Source organism: Ursus maritimus, unplaced genomic scaffold (genome assembly GCF_017311325.1).
Source record: "Ursus maritimus isolate PB19 unplaced genomic scaffold, ASM1731132v1 scaffold_26, whole genome shotgun sequence".
NCBI lineage: Eukaryota > Metazoa > Chordata > Mammalia > Carnivora > Ursidae > Ursus > Ursus maritimus.
In genome coordinates this window covers 13796968-13824272 of record NW_024425119.1, presented here as the reverse complement: position 1 = coordinate 13824272, position 27305 = coordinate 13796968, and the positions used below count along the sequence as shown (strand labels likewise).

The window sequence follows — 27305 nt, the reverse complement described above, 5'->3', positions numbered from 1 at the left end:
AGTGGGATAATGCTAAAGTTGACATCGCCTAACATTTCCTTTGTTATTCCAGATAACGAAATCTTTTCATCATTCTAAACTTTCCAACCTAATAGTGCTTAATATACATGTTTCTTTGTACATTACAAATTTACCCTGTAGTACATTTTAATTCCTAAAGATCACAAACATTGTGCAGTCTTATGCAGTAACTACAAATACTGTTGGCTAGTAAGAAATAACCAAGTCATAAAAGGGGAGGGAGTGATAAGAAAAAAAAAAGCTTTATAATTTCAAGAAATTAAAATTATACCTGCTGAAATAAAACACTGGTTAGACAGCCACATTAAAACAAATGCTATTTATCAAAGTACATGTTTTATGTATTTCTTACAGCAAACTTGCCATCAATGTATTTTAATGAAACGGCAAGTTACTTTTTAAATGTTTTCTTTGGTCACTATTTGTTATCCAAAATACAAAGTGAATTCATATATTTGATACCAGAAAGTTTAGTTTATACTACACCAAAAATTTAACTTTGAAAATTATATGTAAAGGACTTATTTTAATCATAAATAAAGCTTAGAAACAATCCTTTGAAAACATATTGGAACATAAAAGTTTTAAGTAACAGAAAGAACTCTGGTGAAGGATGGAGAAACATGAGCAGTATAAAATTAAATGAGCAAACTGGAAATATATCCTTTTAATCTAAACATTTAAAGATAGCTAGATTTTAAGATTAAAGTTTAACCAAGCTTTTGAAAGCATAAATACTGTTCTTTTAAACACTGGTCTGAGTGGAAAAGTAATTGAGCTTATTGACTTATTTACGTTTCTTACTGCGATACTCACATGTAACTTGGATATCCAAAATCTAACTACAACTGTATTTGCATCTTCAAGACAATATAAATCTTTTATGTACACAGATCTTGTTTACTTATCTGAACAAATAAACTATAATCCTCATCACAAAGGAAGACAATATGAGTTGCAATTACTGTGGGAGAACATAACAAATGGGTCACATTTGGTATCAAGGTACTACAAGTGAGAAAAATTATTTTATAATTCTAGATACATAAATAAAATATCATTTTAAATATAAATCTCAGCATTTCATATTTTCTTAAATATTACTTAAAGCAGCTATAATACTTTTTTTGAAAATGCACTTATATTCACCAGTTTTATTTCAAGAGAACAGAAAAAGCATGTTTGTAGAACATTATTCAAAATAGCCATACATCTTACCACATACCAATCTGAATTCTGGGGGGTACTGAATAATCAAGGACACCTCAGTGTTAATTAATTAGTACAGCAACTAAAACGCCCTGGAGAAGTTTAGATAGTTCCAGAAACGTTACCTTTCACTTCCCCATTCTCCTCTTCTTCTCTTGGCCCTCTCCCTCAAGAACTCACAGGAATTTAAAATGTCAGCTGAGAGCCAGATGTTCTGGAGCTCTAGCCTATGTGTACAAAAGTGTAGTTTTAATAATGTACATAACTAAAGGAAGAACCCTAATCTTTCATATCCTGAGGCAAACTCAAATTCCTCTTTGTACCTATTATTTTTCTTTTCTATAGCAAAGCAGTATTGTTGGTATGTTATCCCTCCTTGGAGATCTAATGAGAATTATAATTACCACACCTTTTTTGTCTAATAAGAAAAAGATCAAATTTCTATCTTTACAAATCTATCTTTCTTCAGTCAGAATTTAAGAAAAGAGTTATGCTTTTGATGACAAGATCTCTCCTGGGCATACAACTCAGAATGGACCAGCACACACCCATGGAGCAAACAAAGAAAAATTACATTCCCTTCTAAAATTTTTCTCACTAATGATACATAAAAATACAATCTACTTGTTTTAGCAAATATTCTTAAGAAGCTTACTTTCACAGGTTGGACTGTCAGAAGCTATTATTATCAACAGTTCATGATGCCATTTAAGAAGATATGGAGTTCCTCCATCCCAAACCATGAATTATCACCGTGTTTCATCTTCTAGAACCTAAAAAAAATCTGCAGAAATCTAACCAAAAAACACTATATTTTGGAAATTTTCTTAACCTCTCTTCTCTGAACCATCATAGCAAATGAACCAATAACTCTCTGGCTGATTGATGATCACAAATACACTGAGATCTCATGTTCTTCTGTTCTCACCTAAACCTGTTCATATTGGTTGTGCTTGTTACTGAATTCAGTTGCACATTTTTATTATAAGTTATTGAATACAACTGAATTTTGTGTAAACTAATGAAATATGAGTGCAAAAAAAAAAAAAGAGCTGCTAGATCCGCATGAGTAAGAGAAACTAATGCAGAAAAAGCACATATGTGCAGATGACTGCTGGCTTAGATAAATCATTTAATAACACCTCTAGGTCTAAAGTTTTCCATCTGGAATAAATAGAAATTAAATTAGAAGACCTGAAAGGATTCTTTAAGTTTTGAATTCTTAAATAAAATTTTAATAAATTCCACTCCAAAATGTTCTACTGAGAAATTATAAAGGTAGATTGGGTCTTTTCATGTATTCAGTATTTATCAAATACCCACATGGTCACTATTACAGGACAATTTTTAAGATACTCTAAAGAAACAATGTGATTAAAAGTACAAAAACATTCTGTAAGATTAAAGAGTTACCTCCTGTAGATTTTAATATAAATGTGGAAGAGAAATGCAGGCAGTAATACAATGCATGGATATCTTTCTATATAAATGACTGTGAAAATTAGGAGAAGTTCTCTATTTTCCATTAACTATCATGGCTCCAAAACAGATTATTTTTAATAATCAAAATCATACTTTCAAATGTGTCATTATAAACAAAACCTCTACAGAACCTTTTTTTAAGTCTTCCTGATAGGGTTAGTACTAATTTTTATAAACCAGATTTCTAAAAAATGACTCTGCATAAAGAATTACTCAAATTCAGCTGAGAGAAGGAAAGAGTATGCCTTTCTTTACAATTTCAATTTCACTTCTGCTCATAACCCTATTTATAATTCAGTTACATCCACAAGACTTCACAAGTAGTTGCTAAGCAACAGGAACATGCTGAGTTCAGAGCCATTGAAATCTGGCTCTCTGCCACATGAAAACATTTAACAGAGCCTAGAGCCTCCAGAATTTACAAAATGAAGAAGAAAAGGAAAGAAAAGAAAAAGAAAGATTCTAAAGAGATACAATAATAAATAGACTGAGCTGCCACACTCTTTTAGAAGATTCACATATTCAGATCAAGGACTTCATTTTGGTATTTCCAAATATTTATTATATCTTTCTCTTCAGTATTTTATATCACCTTTTTAATGTTGAAATTAAGACTCTGGAGTTATTCTCCTGGGGAAGAGAAGAAATATGATTAGTGCTATTGCTGTTAAAGGCATAGCAGTTGACTTAAAAAATATATTATGCAAAGAATAGCCCTTGAAGAGACTAGAAGAACAGTCTGTGGGACATGACTGAGACTTTCTATGTTGGGTTTTTAAGGCCAGGAGACAAGAAACTACACATTTTCTTCAAATTCCTTTATCCTCATATGCCTGGTTAGCTACTGAAAGAAGAGGTAATTTTTTTTTTACCCAAAACTGCACTGATTCATCATTTTAAGCACCTCTAATAAATAAAAAATTAAGCATAGCTAAAAATTCATTCATAACTCAAAATGGTTATAAAAATTAACTCAATTTTCAACAGATATTGAAAAGGCATTGCATATGTTTCAATACTCATTCACTGATACAAATAAAAATTAAGAAGATAAAGATTGCTCCTTATGCTGATAAAGGCTACTTCAAACCAATGGGAAACTTTATATTTAGTGGTAAGACACCACAGCTATTTCCATTCAAGGCAAAAACAAGAAGTGTGTTAATATACTCAATATTGTTCTAGATATCTTACCAAAGCAGTAAGAGCTCAAACACAGTAAGAAGATACAATGAAGAAAACATTTATTTCAGAACAGCAAGAAAAAACTACCTAGAAACATTAACATATATGAAAAAATTCAATTATAAAAATATGTAAAATATTAGAGCTATGTTGGACATAAGGCGTGATGTAGGGGGTGCCTGGGTAGCGCAGTCGTTAAGCGTCTGCCTTCGGCTCAGGGCGTGATCCCGGCATTCTGGGATCGAGCCCCACATCAGGCTCCTCCGTTGGGAGCCTGCTTCTTCCTCTCCCACTCTCCCGGTTTGTGTTCCCTTTCTCGCTGGCTGTCTCTCAGTAAAATAAATAAATAAATAAATAATCTTTAAAAAAAAAAAAAAAGGCTTGATGTAGAAAACTATCAATTCTTCCTGGATGAAACTTATTAGAAGTAATCCTAGCCAAAATGTTACCTAATTATTTGTATATCATAACAAACTTCTGAAATTAATGTGTAAAAAAATGGCAAAATAAGAAGAAAATTAAAAGTCAAAAGAAAAAAATGATATTTGCCCTCTCAGATGTGAGAGGATATGACAAGCAGTAATTATTATCTCAAGTATTGAGAGATGAGTGCAATAAATTACCCAGAAGACAGACACACACAATACAGTCAGTATCTGACAGAACAGCATCACAAATTAACAGGGATTAAGTGGATTTTGAAATAAATGATTGAAAATGGATCAAAACAGCAACTGAGCATACAAGTACAATAGCAGACTAGATATAAAATAAAGATTTTCAAAGTGCAGAAAGCACCAAAAATAACCACAAATTTTGAGAAATACTTGAAAACTCAAAAACACAGCCAGTGATATGGAATTAGTATCCAGAATAAAAAAGAACACCTAATGGTGAATAAAAAGGATAAACAATTCAAAGTAAAAATTAAAAATCATAAATAGGGAATCATAAAACAACAAACATAAGATGTTCAACTTCTCTAATAATCACAAAAACACTAAACAAAAAGAAGATACATTTTTACATATCTGACTGGCAACTATAGTTAGCAATAATATATAGCAGTGAGTAGTCTCATACGCAGCTGGTAAAAGACATCACTGTCATAACCATTTTTAAAGGCAAAGAGGCAAAAGCTGTACACCATTTTGACACACCAAAAACATTCTGAGATATCGTAAGATATACTACATACTGGGGCACCTGGGTGGCTCAGTCAGTTAGGCGTCCAACTCTTGATTTTATTTTAGCTCAGGTCATGATCTCAGGGTTTTGAAATCAAGTTCCTCATTGGACTCTGCACTGGGTGCAGAGCCTGCTTAAAATTCTCTCTCCCTCTGCCACTACCCCCTTCTCTAAAAAATAAAAATAAAAAGTTTTTTAAAAAAAGATACACTAACATTTTTTAAAAAGGAACATATCAGGATACCTACTGCTGCACCAAAATAGCAAAAACACAAATTGTTTTTGTTTAGTTTGTGGACAAAGACTTCGACAAGTGGGAAAAACAAACTCTTTTTTGTAATCCAGAACTCACTGTTCCAATATTTTGATACAGATAAGAAGGAATATGATACCTAAAAAAGATTAAAGTGATGAGAGCATTCATAAACACGAAGGTTGGCTCCAGGACTACAGAATTACTAAAAGCACAGGATATAAGGAAAATCTCAGCTATAGTGAATTAGAATCCTAATTTTAATGCTGACTTGAAACAAAGATGCCTTCTTTCTTTAGGCTTTTCAATTCAGAACACGATGTCTGGACTTATGTATAATTCTAGGGTGTGATAGTTTAGGGGTGAATATGATTTGAACTTACTCATGTTCGAGGATCTCTGAAACTGAGAACCACGCAGATCTAAACATGGCCCTAAAGTAAGCTGCTTAAAGAAACTGTATGCCAAAATTTTCCAGTGGGGGCTTTTTGAAATATGTCCATATTCAAGTGGAAATCAAAGAAGCCCATAAAAACAACCACAACAACAACAACAAAAACTGTGGACTGACTTAAAGTGACAAATGTGGATTGAACAAAAGTTATTTTTAAAAGTTATTTTTGAAGATTCTGATTCTGACTTCAGAAGAACTATGGTGATTGACAGGGGAAGGAGTCACATGTGAAATTCCTTAAATAACAATTTGTTGACTTTAAATTAAAAAATACAAAGAAATATAACATCCATCACTAAGAAAATAGCTTTTAAAAAATACTGTGGAGAATCCTCACTCAAGAACACTAAAAAGTTAAGAAAGTAGTAGATTTCTTTCATGGACATGAATATAAAGTGTACAACAAAGCAGCTGCAGAATTCTTAACACTTTAACACAAAAACTGAAGCCAGACATACCTTTTTGAATACTGGTACTATCATTTCCTAGCTAAGTTACCTGGTCAATAATATATCCTTTCTTTGCCTCAGTATCCTCGACTATGAAACTAAAATTCTAACAATGCCTCTCCTCATAAAAATGTTACAAGGGTTAAATGGGATAATAAAATAGAAAGCACTTGGATACATAAGTAGTCAATAAATTGTTTCCAGGTTTTATGTCATTGTGTTAAAACACACAAAAAAATAATATATTTCTAAACGTTAATTCGGGCATGCAAGTGATATTTTAAAGTCTGGAAGGATAAATGCCTAACTAGTTTATAGCAGTTCACACGGGGAAAGAAAAGGAATATGAATACCAAGTTTCACTTAGATGTACCATTCAAATTTTCACAATAAAGACACATTCATGTAATTTGTATCTTAACAGTTAAACTCATTCCACTTTCCCCAATCTCTTCCATGCTAATAATAAGCCAGAGCAGCAATGACATTTATAAATGTAATTAGCTGACCCACCCAGACACTAAACTCCAGAAGAGACAGAGAAAGGAAGCTACAATCCAAAAGATAAACTCCCAGCATTTCCCATGAGCATCAAGTACAAGTACCACTTCCCAACCGCTCAATCATTTCAGTCAGCAAAGACGCACAGTAAAACAGGAAATCTCAAATACAAAAATGAGTGTATTCACAAATAGATGCCAAACCCCTCAAACAAAAGAACTAGTTACTTAGTCAAACGAACAGAAAACATTTTAAAATAGTATACTGAATATTCTAAAAAGATATTGTACTCCCAAGAACAAGCAGATATGAAAAGAAATCAATCTGAAACCATAGAAATTCAAAACAAGAGCTGCATGGACACAGCAGCTGAAGTGAGACATGGGTAATCAAGACCAGATGTTCTCTCAAAATATTATACAAAGAAAAAATAGAAAAGCTAAGAGATAGGGAACACACCCAGAAGCAACAACTTTCACTGAAGATGAGTTTTAGAATAAAGAACTAAGAAGAAACGAAAATAAGAAAAACAATTCATAGTTAAATTAAAATATATATATATCTATATATATAGATATATATATAGATAGATAGATAGATATATGTTTTCCACAGAATAGGCCTGCTACCAAAACAGACTAAATTAAAACAAGCAAAAAAAAAAAAAAAAAAACCACAAAACCCTAACACTTAGACATATTTTGTTAAGACTTCAGAAAACCAACATGAGGAAATATTAATAACTTAGAGTAAAAAAATCACTTAACTACAAAGGAGTAAGAATTAAACTGACATCAGACTTGTCATCAGCAATACTGAATGCTAAAATAAACAACAATATCCTCAAAGTTCAGGGGGAAAGTTATTTTTAACCTAGAATTCTATTGCCAGAAAAACTAGCAATTAACAGGATAAAGAAATATATTATTTCTGGGCAAAGACTGAGAAAATGGACCCTTGTTAAAACAATTACATAAAAATTTACTACAGATTCAAGACATCAAAACGCCCTAAGAAATGGGGGAGGAACTCAAATTAGGAAACTCAGATAATGCTCCAAAAGGAAACATCAGTGCTCCAAAAAACAAGTAAAATGCATGGGCTGACTGAAATAACTGAGGATCCATCACTGTTAAAATAAATAGTCTGGAATTAAAATCTCAGATAATTATATGATAGGAGTTAGCAGACTTAGGGGCTGGGAAATGTGGGGCAAAAATAAAGAAAACTGTCAGTCTAAAAATAACTTACTAGGTTTCAAACTGGATAAAGTGACAAAAATATAAGATATGCATTATAAACAAGAGACACACTTTATAATAAAATAGCATACAAAGGTTAAAAATTTAAAAGATAGAAAATGATACACTAAGCAAATGTTAACCAAAAAATCTAAGTATGTATATAAAACTTACACATAACATGTAAAAAAGAATTCAAATTGAAGATCAAGTCGCTGGACAAAAAAATATATATTTCCTGTAGATAAAATTACATCACTTCAAATCACATAAAACAAAAACAGGTTTAAAAAATTCAGGAAGAAACTAATAAATCCACAAGAGATAAACACACCTCTATAAAATCTGCAGATGAAGAAAATGAAAGTAATATAAACAATGTATGCATTTCTTAATAGAAAAATAGAATTGTATATCCAACAAACCCAGAATATGCATTTTTCATGAACACATCCAACATACATTAATACTGACCACATATGTGGTAACAAGGAAATAATAAATTCTAAGACAAGAAAAAAAAAATCTTGCACATCCTCTGGCCATAAGATAAGAAAGTTAGATGAGCAACAATGAAATGAGAGGAAAAGGATCTCCTCATAAATTAAAAAAATACATATTTTGGATTAACACGGAAATCAGTGGTGAAATAACACAGAGGAAAAGTGATAGCCTTAAGCTGCACATATGAATTAAAAGAACCACAAACTCAAAAAAGCTAGTAAAGAAGAAAAAGTACAAACCCAAAGCAAGGAATTATTATAAAAGCAAAAATCATGAGAGAAAACTCAATAAAACAGCAAGCAACAACAAAACCAACAGCCAGTTCTTTGGGAAAAAAAAAAAACTATTAAAAAGTGGAAAATACATCAAGGAAAATTGAAAAAAAAGCATAATAATATTAGAAATTATAAAGAAGACACAACTACATATATAAAGCAATACACTTGGTTCAAATATTCCAATATATTAAAGGTTATCAATGGTATGTGTAAAAAATACTGAGGGATTTGAACTTATTGCAAACTCAATAAAATTCAACAGTGCTAGGTGGCTGCCAGAAATGCCAACACAAAGTTAAGCTGCAGAACAGAAGCACACAGTCTAAGGAAAGGGAGACATTTTTTGGTATTACATTTAGTTCTGAGTGGCCCAGATAAAGAGAAACTCTTAAAGAAACAGTAGGGCAAACAGCATGACCAGGCTAAAGAATGACCTAGAACAACGTGTTGTACGAGAAATAGTTGGAAAAATGGAGGATATTAAGCCTAGAAAACACAGGAATTTTAATGGCTTTCTTTAAATACTGCAGATCTATCATGTGTGTAAAACACATACAGAGAAAAACAGGCAGGCAGGCAGACAGACAAGTGCAGAAACAAAAACAAAGAAAGGCCAATTTCTCCTCAAAAATCAACAAATATTGATTTGTTCAGATGTCCAACAAAAGAAGGAATTAACTGCCTTATGAAATTAGAGACTCTCCTTTCTGTCATTTGAAATGTTGAAGTAAAAACTAGATAATTATCTGTGAGGAATAATAAACAGTAGGTTCCTGCAGAAAGTGTGATGTTACAACTACTTGACCACCTAGGTCTATTCCACTTTCAAAATTGTGTTATTCGACATTGCTCACTAATAAATTTTGTTGCCTAAGAGGAACACAAAAACTGAAAACTCAAAATTTATTCCTCAGATTCCTGGATCATTCATACTCAACTTCAGTAGTCTCAAAAACTACACATCTTTATCCTCAAGAGGTTTATCTTTGTTTTGCATGATTCCCTTTAGATTTATTTGTGTCTATACAAAAACTCCTTTCTGCAACTTTCCCTCCTCTTGCTTTGCTATGACCCCCAAATGAATATTTACTGAATGCTATTTTGGTCTAACTCCTTGCCTCTTTACCTATAAATAAAACCCCCTCAGTCTGTCTCAGCTATCTTCCCGATCTAACATTCTCCCTAACAATTATTGCTCTAGAGAATTGTGAACACTTCCCAATTGTTTTATATATGTGTGTTCTCCACACTAAGAGAAGCATGCCCTTTTCCCAATCCAACCTTTAGTAAATTAACCAAAATTGGTATCTTTCTAGTATCAACATTTCTAATCCTAGTGAAGGTGTTTACTCAAATGAAACACACATCCACAAACATAAATTTTTATCCTTCAACAAAACATATATTAGAATAATAATTTTCAAAAGCCTAAGCAACACTGTCAAAAGGCAAAAGGCAACAGTTTGTACCCCTGAAAAATGAGTGTGGCTTCTATCACACTCAATCTAGCTAGCTGGCCTCTAGCTTTGAAGTAATAAATGACCAATGGCCTTTCAGAGTCTAGAGAAGTGAAAAGTCCCATCTAAAACTAACACGTTTAAGTTGCAGAAAGATCCTGCTGTTCAACTTCTAGAAAGGGAAGTAAAGACCGAAGAACTGCCTAATACCATTCCTTTCCCTCTCTATTTCTCGAAGCTAGCCTCACTATCACCCTTTGCTTTGTCACCTACCCACACTCATCCCCCAAAATTATAACAACCAGTTAATACATTTTATCACTGGCCATACTGATATTAGCAGACACACATACTTGCATTTCTTTATAAACTTAATCTTTATACCTTTATAGTATAGTTATATATTCTTTATGTTGTGTGACTTCTTTTATTTCAATGAGATAATGGTTTTCTGTATGAAATTTTTGAAGCATACCAAAAAAATAATATAACAAATGCCTCTGCAACCTTCGCCTAACTTAAGAAATAAAGTATTAAAATTCCTAATATTCGTTTTAATTTTAGACTTAAGTTCACTTTGTTGAGATGGTGCTAAGTTTAAATATACGGAAATGGAAAGCATAAGGGTAGAACTGGAAAACTTGACCATGTTATATGTATAAATATATATTACCTAATGTATGTCAGTGAACCATTTGTGAAAACAGAAGCAGTCAGATTTTGATGATGAATTCAAAGTGGTACATTTATTCTAAAACTTTACAGTTTAGTAAGGTTACAAAACGTCATTTCTCTATATGTACCAGTTGGTGTCACTACAACTGAAAACACAGTAACAGGACTATAATGAAAAGAGGTCTAAAACTGATTTCTATGTAATATGAACATATTGCATGCATGAGTAATGTTCATATACAAAGCCCACTGTTAGTTCATTTCAATACAAACCTGAGGAAAATTATAAAAAGTGAAAATCATTTTTTAAAAGATAAAATCCAAATATGGTATTCAAAATCTCCTGAAAATTTACATTAAACAATCTACCAATCCTGGTATGACTAAAACTAAAAACAAACAAAAAAACCTCCCAAAGGTGAGAGACAGATATTAAGGCCTGAGGGGTTGGGGGTGGGAGGTGGGGGTGGTCACAAAAAAAAAAAAGGACCTGAATCTCTTACCTGTGGGTAGCTTGATATTGTGAAAAGGACTTCCTCTTCTGTAAACCACTGCAACTTAGTTCATTTGTATAAACAGTAAAAGCTAATGCAGACTTCTAGAACAGCCTTCTTGAGCCTAAATTCCTTGCTTGGTTCATATTCATTAAAAAAAAAAAAAAAACAGGAATACAGTAGATTGGCTACATATTAAAATTCCTTTCAAACAGTGATTCACATCTGTTGTGTAGTTTGTGCAGCAAACATCCCATTAACCACAAAAGCCAAAAAACGTCAGACAGTATGCCAATGAAGCTCACAGAACACACAAAGTACATCTTCCAAAGGACTGTTGCAAGTGAGGATGCCTAGAATCAGAATTCTTTTGTACTGCTTTCTATTCTGCCAACTATTAGGACTGCAGCAACTGTGTGCAGTTAAGTACCTCCCACATATTACCCAATAGTATCAATAGGCATAAATCTATAAAAGCAGAACTAAAAGCCTCAAAGGCTTATAGCTTCTCATTATTCCATATATTGTCAGTTGTGGAGGTCTCAGTACTCTTATTCTAAAGCATCAACTCTGTTCTTCCAGTCCAAAAGGCTGAATTCTTATACATTCCAAACAGAAAATCCATGACACATATTATTTGCTGCCCTAGCACAGCCAGACTGCAGTTACAGCTAGCTGGCACCAGTAAGAACAATTTACATAAAGCAGTCCTCATTTCATGACCAAACTAAAGGAGAATATTGCTGAGTAAACCCTCCCCCATTCGTTCCCCAACAGGCACTGACTGGTTCTAGAATATATCTAGTTATCTATTTACCAATGATTCAAATCCAGGTAATAAGAGAATATCAATTTATAATTCTTATGTAACTGACATTTTACCCCCACCACACGAAAAATATGTTTAACACCCAGAGATATTCAAAAGCCTTAAGTTTTTTGTGACATGGACCAATATATTACATAAATCCAACAACTGCTATTTTAACAATCATTAAAAATATAAATTATAATTCACATTAGCTAAAAGCTGTCCTCTACAGCCACCTTTCAAATTTTGTTAATCACTTAAATAGTAAATGATCATTAAATAGATTTGCTCTTAGAACCACACTGCTTTACATGTTACCAAATAATAGGACCTAATGCATATTCAAGTATCACTAGTATGATGATGATTAAGTAATTCAACATATTTACCACTAGTTAATATTACTAAACTTTTTGATAAACTCATACATGTTAAGTTACAAATATCTACACAAGAACATATTTTGTCAGTGGCACATTCTTATTTAACCTAAATCATTCTTGTGCTGTTTTAATTGGCCAGATCTGACTGAGCAAGAGTTGAGTCACTGTCTGTGAAGTCCTTCATTTAAATTTTTTCAATAATTACTTTATCACCTACTAATACGTAATTCTATCTCTTCACTTCTATTTTTCGACTAATTTTAGTGAGTCTAAATATACTATATTTCATTTTCAAATAACAGTCTAGAAACTAGTTTAGTGCCACATCTAAAATCACAATAAAAAGTGTTTAATATGCTAACTAGGGTTTATCCAAAATATGTTCCTTAATTTTTTTTAAAGTAGGCTCCAAGTGCAGCATGGAGCCCAATGCAGGGCTCGAACTCACAACATGAAGATCAAGAGTTGGACCCCCAACCAACTGAGCCACCCAGGTACCCCGTTCCTTATTTTTTAATCTTATTTTCAGCTGGTTTTTTTTTTTTTAAGATTTTTTATATTTGTTTTATGAGAGAGAGAGAGAGCAAAGCAGGGGGAGCAACAGAAGGAGAAGGAGAAGCAGGCTCCCTGCTAAGCAGGGAACCCAATGCGGGCTCAATCCCAAGATGCCAGGATCATGACCTGAGCCGAAGGCAGACGCTTAACCAACTAAGCCACCCAGGTGCCCCGTATTTTCAGCTGTTTTAAAACATGTTCTTAAACTATCCCTATTACACAATAAAGACAATGGAGCTCTAAATTAGGGGAAAAATAAAGTTATCACACATCAACAGTAATTAGCAGACTTCTAATGTGTGCATAATCCTAAGTGTTACCTTTGATAAGCAATAATGGATTTTCTCAAACAACTATATATATTTTTTTTTAAAGATTTTATTTATTTATGTGACAGAGAGACAGCCAGCGAGAGAGGGAACACAAGCAGGGGGAGAGGGAGAGGAAGAAGCAGGCTCCCAGCCGAGGAGCCCGATGTGGGACTCGATCCCGGTACACCAGGATCACGCCCTGAGCCGAAGGCAGACGCTTAACGACTGCGCTACCCAGGCGCCCCACAACTATATATTCTTTTCAGAATCTGTACCCCACCACAGCAGCAGAAGGAGGAAGAAAAACAAATATATATAATACAGTGTCATTTCACATAGTATACACTGTTTAAGTAACATTTGGCTATTGATCATAATATCTCAGATTTGGAAATCATCCAAGTATCGTATAACTTCCAGTTTTAATTTTGTTAGCTGTGTCCTCCCTCTCTCTTCCTACTTTATGCATCCAACTCTTTGAATGAAAGCACCTGAAAATCAAAGGACCTAAAATCATTTAATCCAGCATAAAATATAATGTATATAACAACTATGCATTAAGCTGAATAAATTAAACAATCATCTGACAGTGAATTAATCATAAGAAGCTTAAATTCTCTACAACCTGCTTACTGAAGTGCCAACAATGTTAGTTATTAATCTAGCTCAGTGCTTTGCAAATTAATAATGGTAAAGAACCAATGTTTTAGGGGCGCCTGGGTGGTGTAGTCGTTAAGCGTCTGCCTTCAACTCAGGGCGTGATCCCAGCGTTCTGAGATCGAGGCCCACATCAGGCTCCTCCGCTAGGAGCCTGCTTCTTCCTCTCCCACTCCCCCTGCTTGTGTTCCCTCTCTCGTTGGCTGTCTCTGTCAAATAAATAAAATCTTAAAAAAAAAAAACAATGTTTTATCTCTAATCTATCAAAGATCAACACTTTTATAAATTCAATGAAAACGAATTACTTGGAAAGTGAAATAAAGAGATATATAAATACTTATATTTTTATATATTTATTTATATAAATATAAAATGTATGCCTCAATTATTTTTATTATTAGACCCAACTGACATAAAGTTACTTTACCAGATTCATATAAAAATTTCTAGACACTCTTAATTTCAGTTCTTATCTCATGGAAGACCAGGAATAAACAAACTAATCTGAACTGACCTTGAACTGCTCCACAGCCCACATTTTGGTAGTGTTCACCTAGCTATTCTCTACCTATTCTACCCTACCCCCAGGATTCTCAACCCCTTGGGTAATTTAACCTTCTCATATTTAGTATCTATCCTCCCGTTTAGCCTGCCCCAGTGTAAACTCCTTGAGGGCAGGGATCTTGTATGCCAGATATCAAACCAGTGCCGGGCAAATAACAGGTACATAGTAAATGTTTGTTAAATTTGTTGAATCAACTGATCAATTCACAGTCCATATTTGTTTTCACTCTAATATGCTGCCTTAGCACCAGTAAGAATTCTTATTGTGTCCCCTTCAAGCTCTTTAAAGTCTTCACTTTGAGATTTAAACACCTTGCTTTCTGGCATTTTTACTATAAATCAGCCAGACCCCTAACAATCCCTTACCCTAAAGATCCTTTTCTAAAGTATCCAAGCAGCCCAGATTGCTCCCCAATAATATAATGATTGAAAAAAATAGAAAAAAAAATTTTTGTGCCAGAGGGAAACTAGTGAGGAAAAAGCAACCGATATTTACTAATACTTAATTTGTGTACCACACTGCACTAAATGCTTTATATATACTATGCTCATTTAAATCCCAATTATCAACTCTGTATGGTAGACTTTACCATTTTAAAGATAAGAAAACTAAAGTCTGAAAATAAGCAACTAGCTTCTTCCCATAAAAAATGCGTAAGACTTACTGAACACTTACGATAGGCATTATACTTCCAGCATTATATATACATTTCTCATATAAACATAACGTCTAACTAGTCAGTGAAAGAAAATGAGTTCACCTTGACTGATTCCAAAGTTTGTGTTCTTCCCCGACTCCTCTATCACCTCTCTCTTTTAATGGTTGCAGAATGGAATTAAGAGCTTAAGTGATTTATCCAAAACTATACACTTACTTAATAGCAGTACCAGACAAAAATAATAATTTCCTGACTTCTATACTAATAGTTTCCCCAATGCATGCCATGATACTTCCACGTCAGCAAAGGAAAGCAACAGGTCACATGAGTCTCCTGGGTAGTAGCACCTGGTTTACTACAGAAAGGGCAGAAGTCCTTAGGCAGATGCAGAAGCAACTCGTCAAATATGGTGTTAAACTCCTTTTTCATTAAACTCAAAGGATTCACTGAGTTGATAAGCACTGTTTTCATTGTTTACATATTCACACATTAATGACTAAGAACAGACTGCTACAAATTACTAATAGAGAATTCTGTGAAAGTTCTAAGGAGTGATTTACGTTTTTGAATAGACTAAGTTTTCTCCCACATCACTATCTCTTTCGGGAGTGTGAAGAGTTTGGAAAGCAGGAGTCAGTTTTTCCTGTGCAAGTTAAATGCTTTTTCAATTTCCACTAAGTTTCCTCTCTAACTTAAAGCCATTTTCAAAAAAAGAGTAACATTTCCCTGGAGTTAGCAATGTCATGGTATTACACGAAAGCTAAGAAGCGGGCTTTCACTCTGGAAAATGTGGAATTCAAAATCACATCACATCATGATCATAAACTACCATGTTTCCTGCATCATCAAAGTAGTCTCAACATCGCTGCAACAGTGAACATTATGTAAACAAAAGCAAACTTTTAACAAAAATAAATTTATAATGGCCTCTAAAATTAGTCTAGTGGAGTTAAGAAAACTTTCTGCTAGCAACTTTCTCATTTTTAGTGCTAAGACTTCTCAACTCAACCAATTTAGACATAAATCTTTTATAAAATGTATTTCATTTACCTGTTCAGTAAACTGTATATCTTGAATATATTTTAACTTTTTCTTATGCAATATCATCATTAAGAACATCAATATGATAAACAGTGATATCTTTAACACTGTCATAACATTTAAAGAAAAGAGAACCTAGTATCACATTAAAGGACCTCAAGGTATTCATGTTTCTAATTAGTACTTCTTTAATCTCTTCACTTTCATTCTACTTTCACTTTTTGCTGATGTCACTGGATCCCCTTCAATCAGTACCATGGTACTCTAATACAGAGAAATGAGGACAAAACTGAAGATTAGCAAAGGTGCCGTATCTTCTAAAGAGTAAACGGTCTTTACACATGCAGTCTCTCCTACCAAGTTTACACATGCAGTCTCTCCTACCAAGTAAAGTACACTAGACTTTATTCTTACTTTCTTCTAGGTTAGAAACTATATTCTAAATATAAAAGGCTGCCAACAATCTGTCCAATAAGTAGGATAGGGATTTAAAAGGAAAAGTTTACAGGTCATGTAATTAGTGTATAAAAACCAGATGTGAACTGTATAGGCCCTATCTGAAGGGGACAGGAGCTACTCCACTGAAGATTATTATTCTGATGCACAAATACATTCTTAGCACCGCCCATCTTCTATTTTTCAGAGATGAGACATTCAGATTTTTGTGTAAAATGTGACAGCTTTGGGGAGCGTGGGTGGCGCAGTCGTTAAGCGTCGGCCTTCAGCTCAGGGCGTGATCCCAGCGTTATGGGATCGAGCCCCACATCAGGCTCCTCCGCTATGAGCCTGCTTCTTCCTCTCCCACTCCCCCTGCTTGTGTTCCCTCTCTCGCTGGCTGCCTCTATCTCTGTCAAATAAATAAATAAAATCTTTAAAAAAAAAGTGACAGCTTTAACAACTAGAGTAATAGGGCAGCAGCTAAAGGATAAAGTCTGTTGGCTGCCAGTTTGTGGCTACTGAAAGAAAACTACACTGTTCTTAAGATTTACATTTGTACTGAAACACAGAAAACTCTAGGCCCTGAACTGAAGTCATCTCTTTAGAGAAATTATTTTCTCACTGTATATTTGGAGGACTCAGACAGACTAGGATCGAAACATTTCTTTCATTTATTCCCTTAATTCTGTAATGCCAACATTCTACATTGGCTTTACTTAATAAACATATCAGCCACTATCCACACACAGCAAAAGGTGGCTAATCTATGTAACAGAATAGGATCAGTAATACAAACATGAATACAACATATTACCAAGTAGATATGGATATACTAATATTAGTCAGTATTTCTTGCTTTTGAGCATGAGTTATACGAGAAATTTCCCATACTGTTTAAATATACTACATTCCCTGATCCAATCACATTTGATAAAGTACATGACATCTGAGAAACAAAAAATTTGAAAAGCATTCAAATATTACTGGAAAATTAGCATGCAGAATATTTCATGGTACTCTTCAGAAACATTATGTAAACTGATTCTCAGCATATCCTCACAATATAGATGGGAATTTTTTCCCATTTTACAGATGAGGAAACGAGTCAAAAAACGGAATGAGTTGACCAATATAAGTAGTTGTAAAAATAATTCAAATTTAGGTTTGAACTCTTAAGTCGATTTCTTTCAGTATCTCAACAATTTCCTTAAAGGCTTATACTTAATGAAATAGCTCAGGAAAAAAGGATAAACAAATAGGGAGCACAAAAAGTCACAAAAATAATAACATTAAACCTTAATTATCCAGCTCTGAGACTTATCAGGCCTTTAATTATTCAGCCTAATAGCTAACCTGGAATTCAGCATGGACAATTTGAAAACTGTCACGAATCCCAAAAGTAATAATCCCACTGAGGTCCAGTTTATGCTTATAGTTGCAAAAATGCAACATGGCCCTGAAAGAATTAGCAATAATATCCTGAGTAACCACATTGTTGGTGTTTCCCCATGTACAAGTAATAATCAATGGACTCATCTTGTAGAGGGCGGAAGTAAATTTTCTAATCCCCAACAGAAGGCAAAAAGAGTGGGTCATTAAAATTTCCCCAAGGTCTCACTCTGAAGTTCAACATAAGGTGGTTCAGTAATTTCAACCTACCCAGTTTTTCTCTAGCATTAAAGAACAAATTGAGTAGCTGGCTTGCATCGCATGAAATATTTGAATACGGGAGGCTGTTCATACTACGAGAGGAATGAAAATAATAATAATTAAGGACACGGCACATTCACTTCCTATGTCATACTCACTCTAGGGCATGATGGATAAAATTTCTCGCACAACACTGAACTTGTTGTTCTTCCCTTCTGAGGGCAAGCTCATGTTATTGGATTTATATAAAGTAATGTTCAGGTTATTAGAATCCATTATATCACATAAAAAGAGTCCTAACAACTTCACAAAGTAGTAAGCTAATGAAAGAGAAATAAACATGCTAAAGCTGTTGATGGAACTAAACCAGTGATCCCAAATATATCTGAAACTACTGAATAAATGACCAATGATTAAGTTAACAAAAATATTATTTTGTTAAAAAAAATTGGATATAAATGCAATTTTGTGGCAAGGCAGCAACTTCAAACTGTTAAATCATGTAAATATAGATCTTATACTCTAACTTCATGAAATTAAAAAAGAACATAAAGAATTCACTTTCTAGAATACTTTTCAAACTGAATTCTACAGTCTCTTACCACCTGAAGTTCTACAACTAAGCAACCTAGATCCTGACACTACTACCAGATTATAATTGTGATATATGATCTGGTTTCAAACTTTTTTATCATAACAGCCTAATTGTTCTCATTTTATTAAATAAGCTTATAGTAAGTAAATGTTATACTTCTAAGTTATAAAATAAATACAAAATAATAAAGTACCACATGTATCCCTTTTAAATACAGGGGTCCTTCATAAGAATTTAATGTGCAAAAAGTTGCATCTAAAGTTGCTGTGCTTAGTTCAAAAACTTACTGTTCTGTGTCATATTAGTCAGGGATATATTCATAATACTCTTAACAAAACTGGAGAAATATACTATACCATTTACAAAAAAGTTTTAATAAGTACCACAACTTAAACATTAAAGCTTAAAATTTCTGCTGTCTGAAATATTATGTAAATAAGAAGTTCATTCTCCTAACTCTCTGGGTCACTATGGCCTTACCATATCTCAATAAATGCTTCAACTTCAGAAGAATGTTAAGAAAGCTTTTTTAAAATTGTGAAACTAAACTTACAAAATCATTGAATTACATTATTCTTAAATATACCACAGGTTTAAACTAAGACTAAAGTGGACATCAACAACTAATATCAATTAACTAAAACAACTGAATATTTATTTCAGCTCTGTCGCATTAAAATACATTAGCTAGAAAGAAAAGGGTTATCCAGACCTAGATGTGAACTTGTTTCTAAATTCAAAATCCGAATTTGAATAACAATTTAAGCAAAAAGTAATTAGAATAAAAAGTTAGCACCCTTAAAAATGTGAAAGAATTGAATGGCCAAGAGGAGGCAGCATAAGGAGAAAGAATTAGAACTCAGTACAAAAAAAATCTAAGTGTTTAAATTTTTTTTCTTTCTGTAACTATGACTTATAGTCAGAGAATTAACATTCTTCTCAGAAAGCTACCAAACAATAGCTCCAAAACATACACATACACATACACACACACACACAAACACACACACACACACACACACACACATCTCTCTTTATGCAAAACAAGGCTTATTTATGGCTTCTTTCAAAAAAAAAAATCTATTCAGTAAATATACTGTTTTTAATTTCTACCAAAAAATATCAAGCAAACTAAAATATCCAACACAAAAAGAATATTAAGTTAATTAGGCCCAGAAAACACAATTGTAGTGATCAAATGTTCTGGCAATGACAGAACATAAGATGGTGAGAAATTACAGGAATTTAACCTTTGACCTCACCATCCTATGTACTGTTTCCATAAAAGAAGCCTAAAGCAAACACTTAAACTTCTTAGCAAGCAAGCTCTAAGTTCACCTTGCTATGTAAACTCAGTAGAATTCAAATATTTTTTAATTAAAATGCTCAAAGATAAAGAGTAATTGGTTCTTACCTCTGGTCCTGGTGCATGTGCCAAGTCTCCTCACTGGCATAGTTGCTGCCTAAGCAGCTACAAAGACTAGGTCAGCAGCCATTTTGAGACAGCTGCACTGTCTCAGTTGCACTAAAGTGTAATTAAGATGGCTGCAATGTGCACTCAAGAACTCACACAGTGAAAACTCAGCTATGTATCAAACAAAGCCCCTCCCACTTTGTCAGTCTGCAGGAAACTGAACACAGACAACAGCTAATGCATATACTGCAACAAACAATGCAGCTGCTTAGGACACAGAAAACAGAGAAGGCAGCAAGCCAGTTTTGTAACACAATGCCTGTGAATCCGGACTTGCAATACAGACTTTGGGCACATCCAGATCCCACACAGCCGAAAGTCCATGCCACATATTAGCAGTTACAGAGATAGAGCCAAATCACACACAGCAAACATCAGGGAATTCGCTTGAAAGAAAGCCTCCATTTCAGTCCAGAAAAAAAAAAAGTCTGCTCAAGGCCCTTTTTTTTTTGTCTTTTATAGTACTTTTATCATGAAAAGAGTGCCAATTTTTATAATTTCTGGAAAATTAAGTTGTTTAAATCCTGGTAGTCAATTTTCATTTATAGAAGGCTAATTAAAGATCTTTTTTCCACAGAGTCTAAGCCCCAAAGTACTCAAATCTAGCAGAATAGTTAAAGCTTGCAATCAAATTTTTGAATCTTGACAATAATTTTAAATAACTGTGGGGAAGAAACTAGAGTCATTACAGTAACAAAGCTTATTTTGAGTAATCTGCCATAAAGATAAATTTCTTCTCTTTAGTAGTCCAGATGGCCACAAAGACATCTCTAGGTGAGTGTTTGGTCCCAGGGCAAATTAAATTTCATGCCCTGCCACAGACCTCCCAACATTTTAATATGAGTGAAAAACAAATAAAAATAAAGAATGTAGACACCCCTGGGGGGAAAAAAGAAAATAGGGAGAAGAGAGTAAAATTCAATCTGAAAGTGGGTATATTAACAAAAGAAATTTGAGAGAGATCCCATCAAATCTGTCGTGGCAGTAACCTACCCATCAAGAGAAGAGAAGGACAAGAGCACAGAAAAAAAACTTGTTTGTTTGATAGCTCATATTATCTAGGAAATCCACCTTTTCCTTCTCTTTTCCTTGGTTTACCTTCCTAAAATCTAGCTGCCCTATGTAATCTTTCGTCTATCCAGCACACCATGTAGACATTTACTAAAATTCATTAAGGGTATAAGGAGGTGGTTAGGGGTATAGCCAAAAGGAGACTGGCCCCATTAAATTGATAGTTGTTCAAGCTGAGCGATGGGCACATGGAGTTGATTATTTCATTCTATTTCTGTATATATTTAAATTTTTCCAGTAATAAAAATTTTAAAATGAAACAAAAGTAACTTGCTGTTTTTTTTTAATTTAGATTTAATTAATTAACTAACCCAGCTTTTTAAAAGATCCAACTGGATAATGTATGTGAAGACTATTCAAGTACTACACTAGATTTTTTTAAAAGTTACACTTAACTAAGCCACATTAATTCTTCAAAAAAATAACATTCTCTGAGGGTCGCTCAAATCTATTCCTTAGAAGCAAGAGGTCAGTAAACTGCAAAAGATTCAAACAAGATAGACATTACTGTAGCACTGAAATGGGACTAAGGTTATTGGGGAGACAAATAACCAGAACTTTTAAAGCTGCCAAGTGAGCAGCTTCCAATATTCAGGATAGCAGATTCTTTTGGAAGTCTGTTCTACAAAAATTCAAATTATGTAACACCTTCAAATGTACCCTGTCCCATCCCCCTCACCCCAAGCCTCCCCTGTCTTGCCAAATACCTTTCCAATGTAAATCCTAACTACTTTTTTCTCAGTCTAAGCTTTCCTGAGGAAGCTAAGTTGTTGACTACTACTACTGGCTATAAGAACTAGTTTCCACACAATTTAGATCTCAAAGTAAAAGACATACATTCCCTCATTGTACCAATTCTCCTCCAGCCACTACTATCATTTTACTACCAATTTACTAGATTTACTCTATTATCCCAAAGCACATAAGTAAAACGATAACTATACTGATTATCTACTTTACACACAGCAGTTAGGAGACAAAGGAGTAGGAAGGTACATTAATATAGATCAAACCTTCAGATAAGTTTTACATGCATCATTTCAATAAATTCTCACAGTAATCCTACAAGGTAGGTATTACCTCCAATTCATGAGTGAAGGAAACAGGCTCAAAGATTAAATAACTTCACAAAAGTGCTAGGAGCTGAAATACATGCTAGACTACACTCAGTCTGAGCCCGTGGAGCTTCCTTCACCCATCCCTTCCCACACTGGTTCTGTTTCTACACATCATGAAAATGGTTTAGAAAAGGAAAATGGTTAGGCTGCTACTCTGATAACTGGTGCCACTGCCAACATGTTTCACTCTGTATCCCAAAGAAACAATCCTAGTTCACCAGACAAATCCTACTCAGGACTCAACCTAAACTATCTCATCAGTAACAACCTTTTCCTTACTCTTTTCTCTTTACTATACCCACCTCCCAAGCCAGGTATAATTTCACTCTCAGGATCTTTTGTGCATACCATCGTTATACTTAACATATTTCTTTACTTCTATCTTTATACATGAGTCCCTAAGGATAGAAATCAGATCTTAATTCATTATTCATTCACTTCCATAATGCAAAACAGTATTTGCTCAATAGATGGTGAACAGAAATTAATTCCCAGTGTTTTCATTTCTACCACAAAAATCTCAGAAAATTCTACATCTTTAAGAACTTTCATTTTCAGGATCTCAACTCTTACTAGATAGGAAAAAAGTAGTCAACTAATGACTCAAAAAGCCTTTGTACTTTAAAACCCAGGATGTAGGGGCACCTGGGTCAGGCTCAGTCAGTTAAGCATCTGGCTCTTGGTTTGGGCTCAGGTCATGATCTCAGGGTTGTGGGATCAAACCCCGCAAAGGGCTCCATGCTCAGCTCAGAGTCTGTCTGAGATTCTCTGCCTCTCCCTATGCCCCTCCCCTGCTCATGCTGTCTTCCACTCTCTCTAAAATTAATAAAATCTTTAAAATCTAAGATGGAAAAAACACCTTTTGTAGAGCATTTTTCAGCTTTTAGACAGTTTTAACAGGCAATACACAGGAATTACTATGTGCTTAGAAGAGCTGAACTCTAAAAAGTGTCTATAAAAAATTGCGGAATGTAAATATATTACTTACTTTTAAATTCTTAAATTTTACTAAGAAAGAACATTGATTATCTGTCATATAAGAAACTTATTTTAGATAGGATCAGTCCTAATAAACTGAATCACTGTTTATTTGTAAAAACAAACACATCTGGAAGCTATTTATGTCAGGTAAACATTTCCATGATTACCCAATGTTTTAGCTCTTCCTAAATATAAACTAGCACTTTTCACATAATTTTTTCATTTCATTTTTTCAGTCTTACAATGATCATGTAAAATAAGAGTGTTATAAAATCTAAATTGTGTTTCAAAGTTCTATGAGAAGAGAATATAACCATTTGCTAGGAGTCGCACAAGTAACAATGAGAATTGGAAGAGAATTAACTAATCAACTACTATAACCTTTTTATACAACATGTATCATCCTATTAAAATACTTTGTATATACAAAATACTGAAAATTCCATAGAACCTAAACAAAAGGTTTCACTGTATTAGGTAGAAAGTAAATACTTTTACTTAGTTAATATACTTTAGTTACGTATTATTACCAACCTCATACATACAAAGAAAACAAACATTAAAAGGATGTTAAGGTAATGAAATGGAAACACCTAATCCCACTCCCTCAAATCCCACTAAAACTACAGTAAAGTTATTTTTTGAAAGCATAAATCCTCAAAACTGAGGAGAAAAATAAAAGAGAAAATAGCTAAAAGATTTGGGAGCTGGAAAATAAGAAGAACCATTGGTAACTAACTAAGCAGTTGCCCAAATATCATATTCCATGCTTTACTGGGGACAAGAACCAATTTAAGTTACATGACAGCAACTTCAAAAGACAGCGACTAAGAGAACTAGGCTAACTGAGGTGAAGGGAGCAAATAGTAGGATGGTGTGACTAAAAAAGGGACTACTAGTCAAAGTTGTTTGTGAATCAGTAAGATATACTAGATATCCTCAGCACATTCCACTGAATACCTCCTCTCCACAATCCTAGCAAAAATATGAAGACAACATCCACAGTTAAAAATTAGAGTAGCATACCAAAAAGAGAGGGATTGAGTGCTTACTGCAGAGACCCCTAATCCGCTTCTTCCATTAATCTTCCAGAATGCTGGCAATCAGACCTTTATTCCCCATGTATGAAAATAGAAAACTAGAGCAACGCTCTCGGGTCCCCTCCCTCTTTGGGAGCTTTGTACTGTCACTCAAGAAACTTCGCTTTACTATCACTCAAGATAATGGAAAACTATTCTCTAGAGGTATCTAAAAAGCACAAGACTCAAGATCTTAAGGTCTTGGGAACTCTCAAAACAGCCCACCCAGATAAGCCAAAGAGAAGTTAAAAGCTGACAAATGTAGACATTCTTTTCTAATCAACTTTTCCAATTTTTTTAAAGATTTTATTTGTCAGAGAGAGAGCACATGCACATGAGTGCACACACGCAGGAGGAGAAGCAGGCAGAGGGAGAAGTGGGCTCCCTGCTGAGCAAGGAGCCTGATGCAGGACTCGATCTCAGGATCATGATCCGAGCCAAAGGCAGACGGCAGACGCTTAACCAAACTGAGCCACCAGGCATCCACCTAATCAACTTTTTTTTTTAAGTTTTTGAGGGAGAGAGAATGTGCACAAGTGGGGGTTCACAACCCTGAGATCATGACCTGAGCTGAAATCAAGAGTCAGATGCTTAACCAAATGAGCCACCTAGGTGCTGTTCTAATCAACTTTTTAATCTTCCACAATATATAATATAGTCAGGCAAGGAAGAAAAAAGCAACTGATTAAAGTCTAACATGGAAGACAGAGACCAAAAACAAACCAAAAACAAGCCAAAACAAAACAAAAAAGAAAACATAAAAACTATGCAAGAAAAAAACTTCAAAAAAAATTAATATCCACAGATAAGAAAAGATGTTGCAGTCATGTGTCAAGAACAGAATACTAGGGGCACCTGGCTAGCTCAGTCGGTAAAGCATGAGACGTAATCTCAGGGTCATGAGTTCTAGACCCACACTGGGCACAGAGTTTACTTTAAAAAGGGGGGGGGGAAGGGAAGGGGAATACTACAGGCAAGGACCAAAAAGCAGAAATGACGAAGATGATAGAAAAAAATGAAAAACTCAATAGAAGAACTGGGTGATAAAGTTGAAGAAATCTAATTGAACAAAAAACCAGAGTTGTAAGTAGGAGGGGAAAAAAATCTAAGAAAAGTGAAGTACCCCTCCAAAAATTCACACTGGAATGACAGAATGGCAGAAGAAAGGTATTGCCAATGAAATCATTTAAGAAAAATTTCAAGAATGAAAAACAAGAGTTCCCAAACTGAAAGGGCCTGATGAATGCCAGCAAACAATGATAAACAGATCCACATCCAAGAATTACAGTGAAATTTCAAAACACTAAAGACTATTAACAGATTAACAGCTTCCAGTGAGGGGAAAATCAGAAATAGGAATGGCTTCAGATTTCTCAGCAGTAATAGAAGCAAAAAGATATTGAAACAGTGCCTTTAAAATTCTGAAGAAAAATATTTTCCAACCTAGATTTCTATACCTAGCCAAACTATCTATCAACAATCTAAAAATATAGTTAACCATGTTCACACACCCCTGGTTTCAAAAGAAAATACTTCCCATTTACTCTTTCTCAAAAAGTTACTAGAGAATAGGGTGCCCTTCCCCTAATGACAGAATAAACCAATAAGAAGACATGATACATGGAAAACAAAGGTGCTACACAAAGAGTAAAGAATTCCCTACATGGCAAATAAAATTCTGACTACAGCAGTGTACCACATGTAGAGGGCAACTAGGCCAACCGTAGCAACGAAACTAAAGAAATAAAAATGAGTCAAGATTCTTGCTGCCACTGTACGTGAGGGATGCTTGTCTACTAAATAAACGTAAGGACCATACCAAATCATCTTAACTATTACTATTATGTAGAAGAGACTCCAGGATACAGGCTTCCTGGTATAAAGCTAACATTACCTTCATAAATCATCTATCATATCTGTATCAAGAGAACGGGTCAGCACTTCTATGATTCTATTGGTACAGTGCAGACAACTTTGTGTAAGTAGATTACTTAATTCTAGACAAGGAAAACAAGAATTACCTAGGACCAAATGAACTGATTTAACTATGGTTAATATTTTTAATGGTTATATATGGAAAACACTTTCTTTTTTATCTATCTTTAAACTTCAATTTAAAATATACTTTGTATAAATAATAATTTAAATAATATCTTGATCCAGTATCCTCAGAATTCCAGGGGAAAAATAATCTGTGAAAGATCTTAATGTAGGTTATAAGAAGCTACCAGAAAAATTAAAGAGCAATTCTGTAGAAAAATACTGAATATATTGATTGAACTTACCTAACTGAATATTTTTACTTTTTTATAAAGCAGTTTACATAGTTCCAATAAGAATCTTTTCCTTCCTATCAGGAAAAATTGGATAAATCAAATTGGTAACCATGACTACAAGAGAAATGTGACATTTAAAAAGAGAAAGCTTAAAATTAGGTACAACAGGGAAAAAGGACTGTTCCTCAAATGTAGAAATGACTGCACCTCAAATGTAGAAATGACGCCTAGTAAGTCCTCCCAGAACCTAA

The 27305-nt window shown here is 34.0% G+C and overlaps 1 protein-coding gene and 1 non-coding gene across 7 annotated transcripts in view; one reads left to right on the top strand and one right to left on the bottom strand.

Annotated features, from left to right (window-relative positions):
* LOC103677770 (activating transcription factor 7 interacting protein) overlaps window positions 1-27305 on the bottom strand; it is a 113779-nt gene that overhangs the window by 75970 nt on the left and 10504 nt on the right. For 2 of the 6 annotated variants that reach the window (XM_008707016.2, XM_008707017.2), the window contains exon 1: window positions 20470-20757. The exons of 2 other annotated variants lie outside the window; for them this stretch is intronic. In XM_008707016.2, the coding sequence (XP_008705238.2) occupies window positions 20470-20486 (17 nt within the window). In that variant the 5' untranslated portion in view covers window positions 20487-20757. Of the gene's footprint in view, window positions 1-20469; window positions 20764-27305 lie in introns of those variants that run through there. 2 more of the 6 variants (XM_040642182.1, XM_040642181.1) reach the window with 2 other exon arrangements.
* LOC121105479 lies at window positions 5354-5473 on the top strand. The gene has a single exon (XR_005838005.1). It is a non-coding gene; the product is annotated as a small nucleolar RNA SNORA40 (small nucleolar RNA).